A 13,983-nucleotide genomic window follows, 5' to 3' on the forward strand; every position below is an offset into this window, starting at 1 on the left:
TAATTTAGTCATTTTTCGGCTTATTTTGGACAAAATATGTCTCAAAACATTTATGTTCTGGTTGAATAATTTGCTAAAGCACAGGAAAAGATCATTTTTGACATAATTTGGTAATTTTTCGGCCTTGTACAGCAAAAAAATAAATAAATTTTTAGGAAAAAACTTGCTTAAACACTCGTAAAAGGCAAAAACCTCGGCAAAAACAATGCTATTTTAGACCTAGTTTGGTAATCCTTTGCCTTATTTTTGACAAAATTTCTCATAAACACTTACTTTTTTAGTTAAAAAATTGAGCGAATACAGTAAATATTTTAAAAATTTATTTCGTCAGATAAAAAAACATTGCTTTATTTACAGTCTGAATAAAAAAATTATTAAAAAAACAGACAATTTTTTGTATAATCCCCAGAAAAACAATAAAAAAATCCTTCCGTCTCAAATCAAGTTTTCATTTTACAAACTACATAGACCTCTTAAAATATTTTACAATCTTTTTTAAAGACCCTGTATAAAATTTTTCGTTTTCGAAAAAAAAACACTTAAAATCTGGAAAAAAACAAAAATTGTACCGTTTACTATCTAATTTAGTGATTTTACATCCTGATTTAGTAAAAAACGCAAAAAAACAAAATTTTTAGTTGAAAAACTAACAACATTTTTGTCCTAATTTAGTCATTTTTCGGCTTATTTTGAACAAAGTATGTCTCAAAACAGTTATGTTCTGGTTGAATGATTTGCTAAAGTGCTGGAAAAAATCTTTTTTTACATAATTTGGTAATTTTTCGGCCATGCTTAGCAAAAAAAAATAAATTTTTTAAGAAAAACTTCTTTAAACACTCGTAAAAGGCAAAAACCTCGGCAAAAACAATACTATTTTAGACCTAGTTTGATAATCCTTTGGCATATTTTTGACAAAATTTCTCATAAATACTTACTTTTTAGTTAAAAAAATGAGCGAATACAGTAAATATTTTAAAAATTTATTTCGTCAGACGAAAAAACATTGCTTTATTTACAGTCTGAACAAAAAAAACAAAAACAAAAAACAAACAATTTTTTGTACAATTTCGAAAATTTCGAAAGAAAAAAAAAACAATAAAAAAATCCCCTCTGGCCCAAAAAAAATGTCATCAATTTTTCACTTTACAAACTACACAGGCAGTCAGATAAACCCCTCGCCTAATTACTATTTTTCATAAAAATTACAGTATAACCTCAATAATTCGAACTAGCGATGCAACAGGTAGGTTGTCCGAATTACCAATTTTTCGAACTACCTATCAAATTCAAATGTAATAAATAAACTGACAAGTGTAGGTATTTGTTCAAAAAAAATAATATTTAATTTTTATATTCTAATGTACATTAAAAACTAATAATTACACAAAGGTCAGTGTTTGTGATAAAAATCTTTTTTCGGTGCATTACGAAGAAAAGTATAGTCGGAGTAGAAATGTTCTACTGTAACAAAGTAACCGCATTTCAGATTTATTTTTAATTAACTCAAAAAATAAAAAATATTTTTGGCAGATGGACAATGTCTCAAATAAATCAATAACCGGTCGCAACATCTGTCAGACAAAAACGTCTTAGGGCCGATACCACAGCAATTTTCCTTTTTTTAATGCCTCATTACACGTCAATTTAAAAAGAATTCAATGTAATAACATGCTGTACTTCATGACTTGTTATTTGGGTACTTGTTTAAAAGCTGCAAAACGGCGACAATGAACATCTGCTTTAGATTTAATTGAAAATTTAATTAAACGTCTTTTTATCGATGAAATTTGTACGTTTTTCGAGCTTACCTGAAGACACTTGAACCACCAAAATAAAACTACAAAAAAAACAAAGTAAGTCAATGTCTTTTATAAATTATTTCTTGTTGTTATTTTACAAAAAACATCTATTTTCAATTAAAAAACAAGTCGTAAATAAAATAGTTGACAAGTTTAATTTTACAAATCTAGGCAATTTGTATAACAGCGTGTATTGTTGGTTGCCTACACCCAAATAAACTTTTTTTTTATTTCAAAAAATTGCAGTAGTAATTAAAAATCGTCTTTCTTTTCCAATAAATATTGATCAGGATCGCGCCACCCACGTGTTAATTTTTTCATTTCCAATCCGATTTCAATTTATTTTCCAATTTTCGGATCGGTGCCAGATTTCGTGTCCTTCTACATTATTAAAATGTCAATTTTGCGTTATTTACTGACCTGTTCGCGGTCGTCGCCGTGCTGTTGGGTGAGCCCGCTGACCCGGAGCACTTCCGCCGTCTTGAGGAAGGACGAGAGGGAGCGCTGGTGCACGTTGACTTCGCCATGGTAGATAAATTCGACGAGTGCGTGCAGGTCCGTCCATGCAACATCTTGCAGGACTATCACAGGGTGTTTACAAGGAGTAGACTGAAAGTATAAAAAAAATCAAATAGTGCGTCAGGATTTTTTCCATTTGATAAAAAAATGGAATATTATAAAAATATGTGCGCTGTCCAAACACAACAGATAAAGTTCTGATTAAATGCATTGCGATAAGTTTTATTAGGATTAGTAATATTTTATTTATTTAAAACGTGATTACGGGTCAGACAAGTGAAAGACACAGTTGGAAATGTGTAAATAAATGGGAGGTTTATTCCAGATGAAATTCTATTTTCGATTTTGATACATTTTGATTTAAATTAATTAGATCGGGCCACTTATCGCCAATAACACGTTATGTAAGAATGTTGCTGTGTTTTGCATTATTCTATTAAATTCAGCGATAACAGATTACCGAGTATTAATGAGGCGATAGGACCATATTGACATTTCTCGTGATTCTTAAAAATAAAAACATAAAAACGTGGAAAATGCTTCAATAAATTTTAAACAAAAAAAACATTTTTTTGTACAAGGTCTGCACTCCTAAAACTAAAATTGTAAAAAAATCTCACGTGGTTTTCAAATAGAACAGTCAAAATGTCATTTGTCATTTCGATCGATAGTGAAAACAAAGAAAAACTTCTCTTTTTTCTTAAATAAATTACTAAAAACACGATTGTTCATCAGAAAAAATGTATATTTTGTTAATAGTGTATGTTATTAGGAGCAAAAGTGATGAACGTAGTGAGGCAAATAATTCAGGTGAGCCACATAAACTCACTTTTACTCCGAATAACATATACCATTTTATTCGCAAACGTATTCAAATCGAGAGTAAAGAGTAACACTATTATTAGCAAGTAAGTAAACAAAATCATCAGGACGCTTAGCAAGTAAAAAAAAAACATAAAAACGCTTATAAACAAACATCACGTATCGAATTTAAATTTGTGTTAAATATGTGTTAAAATTTTCGAAAGTTTATTAATTTAACTAGTGCAGTTAGTAGTGCAAAAGGCCGAATACTAAAGTAGCGAAAGAGTTTGCTTAGGCGCAAACACAGAATTTTTACTCCCAAGTTGAAAGGTAAAACTTTTACTTGTAACATTTACTAATAAAAGTAGTCACTTTTGTGACATTTGCGGATGAAAGAATTTTTTCTACAAGGTAAATCAAGTTTCATCTGCACCGCTAAAACTCCTTGTTCTAATAAAACTAAAATTGTAAAAAAATCACAGGTGTTTTTTCAAAGAAAAGCTCAAAATTTATAATATTTATCATTTTGTCATTTGTATTTTTTTTTAATTATATTTCTCGTGATTCCTAATAATCCAAAACATGAAAACATAAAAAATGAAACCAAAAAACTTCCTTTTTTTCCTCCAATAATTACTAAAAATACATTTTTTTAATAATAAAAAAAAAATCACACGTGGTTTTTACGAACGCAAAATTTCTCAAAATTTATGATTTTTACCGTAAAATGTTATTTGTCATTTCGGTCATTCCTAAATTTTTTTCAAATATGAGAGTTTGAAAAAAATATTTGAGTGTTTCTAGCAAAAATTCAACAATTCAGCTAACTCAACAAAATCATACATTAGACCAAAATTCCCTATAAATAATAAAAAATAAATTTTATTCAACAATTCAACAATTTTTTTCAAGAGAAATAATTACGCAGTTTTGGTCACGTCAGGTCAGGAACAAATAAATTGATAGAACAGTTTTTTCCTAGTAAGGTTAAATGTCAATTTCATAATTTTAGCTTAATTAGAAAAAGTGTTTTGAGGGTGTGGATAAAATTTGATTCACCTGGTACAGTWAAAACGAGGCGAAAGCCGAGTTACGCATTCATACACTATAAAATTAAAAGCCGGCGTCCAAAAACTTACGCAACTTACGTAATTAGTTTAAAACAGTGTTAAAAAATCCAAAGAACATGCATAGAAAAAAGATTGTTATACACTGAATTAAAATAAATGAATAAGATAAAACTCGTTCGAGTGCAGTTTAAACATCGGTTTTTTGATAATCGCCAAAAACTCAAGTATAAAAATTAAGGTCATGTTACAAAATGCACAAATAGTATTTGTAGAAGTGTTTAAATTATTTATCAAATACTTGAGAAAATATCTAATAGATACAATGACTTATTTTATCAATTTTCGAACATTTTTCATCCACTCGAGAATTTTGTTAATCATTTAGATAAAACTTATCGGAAAATGCAACGAATTATGATAAAATTCACTAAACGCAAAAAAATGAGATTTGCGATTTTTTTTTTGGTGAATTAATTAGTATTCTAATCTGGCCCTCATCACTGTGATGGAAATCTTATCGCAATGGCATTATGTTGAAAAATTAGTGATAAACACTGATAAAGCATATCGAATAGTTAGCTGTGAAAAAATATTATGCATCTCAAAAATGGTGTTTTTTTATCTTGACGCACAAAATAATTTAATAAATGATAGTGAAAGCTCAAGGGCAAGCTTGCAATCAACTTAGCTATTTTGTAAATAATATAAAGTTAACCTACGGTTCAAAAGTCACTTGAACAGGATGCTTGTCTCACCTTAAGTAATTCCCGAAAATAGGGACTGCAAGCCGATAAAACAACACGATGAGCCTTTAAACTTTTTCCATCGCAAGCCAACGTAACATCGACGAAGTCCTCATCATCCCGGAGATTCTCGAAAGCCGATGTGATGCTGCTTTGGTAATTGTTCCACCGCAGACAGAAATGTTGTGTATCTACCATCGTAATCACTATTCACCTGGAACAAGAGAAAAAATCGGTTTTTGGCCATCTCGGGGACCCCCGGAAAAAAGTGAGGTTACGTCACGCACCCCCTCACTTTTTCCGGTAAGGGTAAAAAGTCGACTTACAAACACCATAATAGCCGGCATTATAACAGATAACTCGCTGATTAACTGTTTATGGGGTTTTACGAAGCGCGAGATAAGTTCTATAAATACAATTCAAACATAAACAGTGCAAAAAAAATTCGCACSAAAAAACACAGATGGTGCATTTGCAGATATCTAAAAGACGGGTTCGCGTCTCGGCTCAATCATTAAAAAATAAATTACATGAAAAAATTTGATTGGATAGTTACAAGGGGTGGGGGAAAACATGGCATCGGTAAAAAATACGCGGAAAGGGAAAGCGCCGCGACGACCGGCGTCGGTCAGGGCCGACTGTGTTTTGTTCGTGCAATTTATCAGAAAAATAATCATGAATGATTTTTCTTAACAGGTTTGTGGTAGTGTTAATGACACGAGCCATCTGCGTTTTTTGATAATTTGAAAAAAAATTTTTTTTTATTTTTTTACCTGTTAAAATTCGTAGGGGTCATGTATGTCTCTGAGTGTGTTTTTTTTCGGCGCGTCCATTTTTTCTCCTCACATGGACATTTTCGCGACTGTGCGTCGCGATGCACAGATGTCAGAAGCGTCTTCCAAGGCACACTAGACCGCCAAAATACGAAAAGCGAACTGTCTTGTTATCACACTGTCACGGGCCGACGTCAGTACGTCACGACATTCGGGCGAATATTAAAAATTCAAGCGCGCAAAAAATGACGGGCCGCTTATTCTTTATTGGGACATGGCTATGAGACATCTGCTGTAATAAGCCGGCACTAAAAAATAGTGCGTGCCCGCCTACCCCTCCCGCGACGAATGAAAATGCGCAGAATAACGAGTACAGGCCCGCAATTAAAAATGTCAAAATAAAAAAATCGAAGTGTACCAAATCTGCGCCCTGCATCACCTCCGACACGACCATTTCCCGACACGTTTTCCACCCAACACTCCCACATTACGCCTTATCACCACATCTTTCACTCATTTTGCCCAATTTCGATTTTTTGCACTCGCGACCGACTTTAAGAAAAGATCAAAACTGCATATTCGCGGCGGCATGGGCGGCTCGTCGCAACCCCCGATTTTCATAACGCCCGAATTCACTGATAACACTGCGTTTCGATGATGATAACGCTTATCATATTGAATTACGAAAAAGTTTACAGCGTAATCTAGTTACCATTGACCTAGCTCAATTTTGTTCAAAACAAATATGAGATAGCGCGATTTTTTTTGCTTTTCGCCAAGGAGATAAGGTGAACTTAGATGAGAGAAAAAGACGCACCTTGGCTCAATTTTGACAATTTCGTGTAATTAAAAAGAGGAAAAAACTTTGGGCCAGGTGCAAGATCAAGTGAGCTGGGACGCAAGCCAGCGATATCTTGATAAGATTAGGTAATTCGTATTCCGCCGATTATCACTCGCAAGACGACAGACAAAGAGGTTTCCCGAAATTAACAGTTGCGTATTATTTTGCATTGTCAAAAACTTTTAATTATCACCAAAACTGTATTATCTACAAAAAATTGTTGCAAAAATATTTATTGTTAAGTGTGTATCATTTAATCATTTTGTATCAAATTCTTATTTGTGTGTCAAATGTTGTCAAAAACTTTGTTAAAAAATGGATTAAAACACATGCGAAAATAAAAAAAATTGTCTAAAACGTAAAAGTCGAAATGATGCAACTTAAAAAGACTCTCTAAATTACATTTTTGTTTAAAAAAAAATACTAGTTTAAAACAAAAAGAGTCTTAAAATGTATTGGTGTCAAAAACTGACAAAAAATGAACTCTTTTACCTATTTTTACTTCCAAAGAATTGTTCTACAGATTTTTATGAATTCATTTAGCATTTTGTATCAAATTCTTATTAATGTTGTCAAATACAATGCTTAATGGTTTATCAAAAACTGTCAAAAACACTAGCAAAAACTATAAAAACCGTCAAAAATCACAAATCAAATTGTCTAAAAATATTTGCAATTTTCACCTTTTTTAAAAAAATTAATTAGAGGATTTGCAAAATAATATAAAATATTGTCAAAAACATGTAAATAACGTCAAAATCATCCGACTTAAAAGCTTCTCTAAATTACATTTTATTGTTTAAAAAGTTGCAGTTTAAAGAAAAACTTGGCCTAAAATATTTTGTGTCAAAAACTGACAATTTAACCATTTTACTTCAAAAAAATTGTTTTAAAGATTTTTATTAATTTATTTAGCATTTTGTGCCAAATTCTTATTTACGTTGTCAAATTCAAAGTTACCAGTTTCTAGGTCAAAATTTGTTTTAAGGTTAATTTGTGTCAAAAACTGACAAGCATAAACGCTTTTTACTGTTTTTAATTCTAAACATTGTTCTAAAGATATTCGTTATTAAATTTATTTAACATTTTATGATAAATTTATTTGTGTTGTCAAATACAAGTAACAATATTTCATCAAAAATATTAAAACAATGTTGGCAAAAACACTGGTAAATGCTACTCTTATATAGTATTTAAAACCGTCTAAAACTCATAAATTTACACAAAACTTAAATCAAATTTTTGTTTCCTTAATTTTCTCAAGATAAATGACAAAAATTGACGAAAAAAGTTGTCAAAAATAGTCAAGTTTTATCTTTGTATTAGTTTTGTCATAAACTGAGTACTTATAAGTCAACAAAAAAATTTAATATTTACGCATTATTGTGCCAAATTCTTATTTACGTTGTCATATGCAAAGTCACCAGTCTCCAAATAAATTTGTGTCAAAAACTGACAAGTATAAACGCTTTTTACTGTTTTTAAAACAGTAATTTAAAAATATTAAAACGATGTATTTTTTACTAGATAGTGTTGGTAAATGGTATTCTTATAGTAATTAAAACCGTCCAAAATCCAAAAACATACACAAAACTTAAAGCAAATTTTTCCTTCTTAAGCATTTTCTCAACATATCAAATGACTAAATGACAAAAAATTGACGCAAAAAGTTTCATGTTTTGTTTTTGTATTAGTTTTGTCATAAACTAAGTCAACAAATTTTTTTTAATGTTTGCACATAATTAATTCGTTTTGTTGTTTTTTATTTCATACTCCGAAATCAAAACTGAAAAATTGTCAAAACTTGTCAAACACAAAAATCGGAATAAAGCAATAATCAAAACATTGTCAAAAACTATCGATAACATTAATTAAGAGACGGCTGTTTATTTAAAATTTAACACTTAAATATGCTACAAATAAGTTAACGTTTCTCTAAGTAAAAAACTCTTCAAAAACAAAACTATCAAAATCAAGCCTCGTGGATTTTTTTATCAAAACAAATAAATAAATATAAATTGTTTTAGATTCTACTAAAAAACCTGTCAAAACTTTTCTTTCAATTTCGAAACAAATAATAAAACTATCAATAATTTTTTGTCAAAAACCAGCAAATAAATGTATAAAAAATAGTGTTTGTCTACTTTTTAACTTCTTGTTAACGATGTCCAGAGCATGAAAACTTTATGACAACAAGCAGGTTTTTGGCAGTTTTGTTGAAAACTAAGTTAATTTAATAAAAATCTCTCGATCTAGAAGTCTTAAAACGCCGATGTGTCAAGTCTTTAATCGGCGAAGCCAGTCACGTGAGCGCGTGTTAAGTGTCATGCACCTGTCAAATAATAATCCCAAGCAAGTTGATTTTTCGTTGAAATTCGTTGCTATCGATTCCGGTGATCTATGATCAGAGTTGGCAATTTTTAATTGTCGCCGCCTATGCTAATGAGGGCTCCCTCGACCTCCCTTCCAATTTACCCCAAAAAATCATTACATTCTTCGCGGGTAGAGGTTATTGCGTTGCGCATGAACATTTTAATTCTCATAGAATAAATATACAGTTGTGTGAATCAGCTATTTTTCCCGTTTCGTTTCGCCGGGCCATATTTTATTGATTTTATAATCAATACCGCAATAAAACCTGCAATGTTTTCATCTTTATTTCCAGCATCCCTGTTTGTATCCGCGCCCCTCCGCCCCCTCCGACTGTTTACTTCTACCTGAACCTACTCGTAGTTAGGGAAAAAATACGCGACGACTCTAGATACACCCCTGGAGCCGGTCCTAGAACGCAACTTCCTTGCCGTCTTTTTATCGGACTCGCATTATAAATATTTGGATTATTTTTTTATCGCTGGATAAAAATTTCGTGCCGATGCAACGTTTAGTCTAGGAGATAAGCGAGAACATGACTCGACCAATGGCGGCTTTTTTTACTTTATTTTTAATTCGGGCTCATTACGGGGCGAATCGATGAGCTTTAAAAACGGGATGTCTTGAACTGGAAACGACGATTTTCGCGAGAACACCGGAAAAAACACAAATTCGCACCATTCTCGCTTGAATGCAGATTTGGTGCATCTTGAGAAAATTAACCATATTTATCGTAATTAAGAGTGAATAAATTAATACAAATTTAGTGAAAATTGTTTTGGGAGAAATTCAGAAAAAGTTAGCATTGTTACAAATGTAAATGGGAGGAGAAAGAAACGACAAATTTGAAGGATTTATGGGTGCAGGAAGCTCCTGCGAGGGCCACATTTGACAAAAGCGATGACTTTTCCATTAGGAAGTAATGCTTTCTTCACTAATTTTGATAAAAAAAAACAAAACAAAAAAAATTACGGTTTGAGTTTAAGGGTTTTTAAACTATGGGAGCCCCTACAGGGCCGTCTGGAAGTCATATAATAGGGCTTCCGGAGTTCACAACAGGAAACTCAAACCAGAACGATCACACAGGAAAGGTTTTTTTTTAACACTGAACACAGCAAGTTATAATAAAACACCCTGTAGATTTTCAAAAATTCAACAATTAATTCACTAAATATCAAGTTTTTAAAAGTGCTAAAAATATACAGAATATTTCTTAAAAAACTGAGGAGAAACATTTGGCGGTCTGACAAATGACTAAATTGATTAAAAAATAGGCGAGTGCTCAAACAACAATGAGTCTAAAACTTTATAATGTATTTAGAAAATGTGACAAAACAAATTAACTAAAATAAAGTATTGAAAACTACGAAATAGCATTAATTTTTGCATTAATTTGCATAATTTTTCGCTTTTTATTTAAAAATCTATCAACACAAATTATTATTTTTTAATGTACTCTGAGTGTCCCAAAGTGTTGAGAAAGTCCATTAGTGACCTTTAAATAGTAAAATTTAAAAAAAATGTATAGGACATTGATAGATACTAATCTATCACCTAAAATTATTTTCAACTATACAGCGTGTCTCAAAAATAAGTTACAATACAAACTTGTGTTTTTTTAAATGAAACACCGTATGTTTCTTGGTATTTTTAAATGTAACCTTTTAAAACAATGTTTTTACGCTAAACATTTATTAGTAATTTTTGCTTAGTTTTAGAAATAAGACGTTTTTTTGACAAAAATATGCACTTTTTAAAAATGTATTATGCAAAAACTAAGACAGCTCGAACAAATTTTGTCTTATTTAAAGCTGTAGCAATTTTTCAGTGTTTTGCATTTGTAAAGGTTAAAAGTAAATGATTTAAAAAAAAACAATTTATTAATCTTTTAAACTCAAAAACAATTAATAGGGTGTTCTATTTAAATTTTTTAAGTTATTGAACTTTTAAAAAACGCCTTCATTTTTTTATCTTTGCAAATGCAACACACTAAAAAAATGTTACAACCTTATAGCTTGTACCTTCTTCTTTGCGGCAGTAAAAAAAATATTTCTAGATGTCTTAGTTTTTGTGTAATAAATTTTTAAAAAGTGCATATTTTGTCAAAAAACCGTCCTATTTTTAAAACTAAGCAAAAGCGGCCAATAAAAGTTTAGCTTAAAAACATTGTCATAAAAATCTACATCTGTTGAAAATAATGTTAGGCGGTAGACTAGATACCAGTTAAAGTAGTATTAAAAAAACTAATTAAAAGGAAGCTATTAGGCGATTTTTGTCAATTGATAAACTAAAAAAAAATTAAGATTAGGTTTTTGTGGAAGTTAAAATGTACAATGATTTTGAAAAATTGCTGGCGTTTTTATTTTGACTCAAAGTTTATTCTTATGTTAAATTCTTTACTAGTTAAAAAATGAATATTACATTTAATCGGATTTTAAATGGAGCAATTATCTGCAAAAACACAAATCCAAGAAGCGAATTACATAGAGAGGCACGATTTTTTAAATATTTTTCTATATTTTCCCTTTTGTTACATAAAAAAATTAAATTACATTAAAAATAAATTTTAAAAAATATTTGTATAATAAAAATTAAAATTGGACGTAAATCAAAGAAACGAATTACAGGTATCATTCTGTAAATGACACAATTTTTGAAAAAAATTAAACATATTCTTCGTTATGTTTGATAAAAATAACATTTGCCAAAAAAAATTAAAATTGGTGAACACAAAGCAACTAAGCGAATAAATCACCACTCTGTAGAACTATTCAAAAACAAAACTATAAAAATTCAACTTCGGGGCCTTTTTATCAAAACTACCTAATAATAACTAGTTTTCCAATTTTTTATTATTAATTATCATTAGTTATTACCCCTATTAATTAACATTCTACTAAAAAAAACTTGTTAAATGTTTTTCTTTCAATATCAAAAATTGAAATTAAACACAAATCTAATAAGCGAGTTTTAGAAATTACCCTGTAAATAGCACAATTTTTGTCAAGAAAATTAAACAACGAAGCAAACTATAATAAATCACTCTGTAGAAGGCACAATTTTTCCAAAAAACAATGATAATAAAAATTGAAAATAAACACAAATCAAAGAAGCGGTTTACAAGAATCACCCAGTAGATCGTACAATTTTTGAAAATTAAAATATTTTTTGTTTCACTTCATTTGTCAAAAAATGTTTTGTTAAAATTTGAAAATAAAAATTCCTGAATGATAAAAATTGTTAGTAGAAATCGAAAATTTTCGCCTCCTGTAATCTCCTCGTGAATAATTAATTCGAGCGTTTGCATCACGAGTCGTCTTTATTCTTTGGCATAAATACTCGACTCGTACCTATCGTATTCAATATTGAAATTTGGCAAACAATTTCCGAAGTCGACGTCTCTTCCCGAAAAAACAAACAACATAAAGAATTTAAAGGTTTGGAAATTGCGCACGCTGCAACGTCTCTCACAATATACACAGATGAGTCGATTAATCGCCTTCCTGAAGCATTTACCAACAAAACAATATTTTTCCTGATTGCAATTTCCCAGTGTTGGTGTTTACATTTATTTAAAATAGTTTGCAATAATTTCACGTGTGTTAAACGACAATTATTTTTATCAAATGCATCAATAGACAATCATTCATCGGTACGTTTAGAAAAAATAAAGATAAGAAATTGATTAAATGAGCTCTAAAATAAATTCTATTGATTTGCTCTAATTGAAATAAATTTGAAACGAAAGGCTGTGGGCAATTTTTAGTTAAAAACTGTTAATAAATTATTTCATAAATTTGGGTTTTTGACTCAACTAATCAGTGCTAATTATTTTCGCCATTTCGGTGTTTACATCTTAAAAATCATGTAAACAGCATTTATCAGTCACGTGATTGTCTTAAATAATTTCTTTAGTCTAGAAAAATGAGCGGTTGTCAATTTTTGCAATTGCAAGGACACTGTATATAAAAAAAATGTGGTGGATTAGTGTTGATTATTTTATTAGTTTTTATTGGTAATAAATGTTAGAAATTTCGCCACCCGTTTTATCAGTGCCTAATGATAAAATGAAAACATTGATAAGGCTTTGGATACCCTTAACTTGACCTTATCTATTCGGTTGGGTATCAGTGCAGCCTTCGAAAATTTTGCAACATATGGTAGTGAATTTTCGGTGAAATTAGCAGGGAAAAAAATGTGAAAAAATGTAAAAAATGCCTAGTGACTTACGTGTGTTGAAATAAAAAAAGAACGAAAACCGTAGSCGTTATAGCGTGGGGGTCATCTTCAGGGGTGCACCAGGTGTYTGAGCGCCAAGTCCATCACCATCAAGACAGCACTCACTAGCGTCTAACCCGCCAGATAGTCTAGCAATACTCTAACATCACAATGATGGTCTCAAGTCCCAAAACCCCTAAACTTGCAGGACCACTTTTTATTTGGTTGGCAAATTCATAGCTACCTGTACATTGCAGAGGGGAGGGGCGGCGTGTCGTGCAGGGAGTTTGCATGGTCATACCCCCCTTTTCATAGCAGAGAGCTTGCAGTACAGTTATGCGAAAATCAAGATTTGCAACTCGAATTTTGGCGATTTTTGCCCCACGCCAGGCCCACCAGACCGGACGAGGACCTCCTTGTCTCGCATGCTGAGAAGGGGGGCGATGCGCTTGGTTAACTCGATTTTTCAAACGAGATTTTGACGATTTTTGCCACGGAAAGGACGAATTTCGGACATATGGACGACCGGAGGCGCTTCCGGAAAATCCTCCGGCGACGACGCTTCCTACTTCCATTCATGCCGCAAACAACCCCGGAACCCCGACACACACACACAATCAGGGTGGCCTTGAATCACACTAACGCCAAATCATCGGATGTGGCCAAAATTATACAACCACAAACTTCTACATCAAGTTGGCTTTAATAAAATGCCATTTTATTTATTCCCCTAACTCCTTGATGATATTTTTAAGTTTCTCTCGCTTTTTGCTATGAAAAAACAACCTCACCCACTGAACTAATACTCTGAAAACTCATTTATTAACGGTTTTTTGTCAATGTATT

The 13,983-nt window shown here is 31.2% G+C and overlaps 1 protein-coding gene across 11 annotated transcripts in view; it reads right to left on the reverse strand.

Annotated features, from left to right (window-relative positions):
- Window positions 1-13,396, reverse strand: part of LOC123004332 (broad-complex core protein) — a 30,029-nt gene extending 16,633 nt beyond the window's left edge. For 3 of the 11 annotated variants that reach the window (XR_006412687.1, XM_044397541.1, XM_044397544.1), the window contains exons 1-3: window positions 13,150-13,392; window positions 4,948-5,149; window positions 2,220-2,408 (exon numbers count right to left, since the gene is read on the reverse strand). Coding sequence is in view for 10 of the 11 variants with exons in the window: in XM_044397541.1 (XP_044253476.1) it covers window positions 2,220-2,408; window positions 4,948-5,133 (375 nt within the window). In the remaining variant the exon portion in view is untranslated. Of the gene's footprint in view, window positions 1-2,219; window positions 2,409-4,947; window positions 5,150-5,261; window positions 5,590-5,708; window positions 6,244-13,149 lie in introns of those variants that run through there. The other 8 variants (XM_044397545.1, XM_044397542.1, XM_044397538.1 and 5 more) reach the window with 7 other exon arrangements.
- Window positions 13,397-13,983: the final 587 nt, after the last annotated feature.

This window comes from Tribolium madens, unplaced genomic scaffold (genome assembly GCF_015345945.1).
Source record: "Tribolium madens isolate multiple individuals breed KSU strain unplaced genomic scaffold, Tmad_KSU_1.1 Scaffold_1;HRSCAF=32;Tcas5.2_LG8, whole genome shotgun sequence".
NCBI lineage: Eukaryota > Metazoa > Arthropoda > Insecta > Coleoptera > Tenebrionidae > Tribolium > Tribolium madens.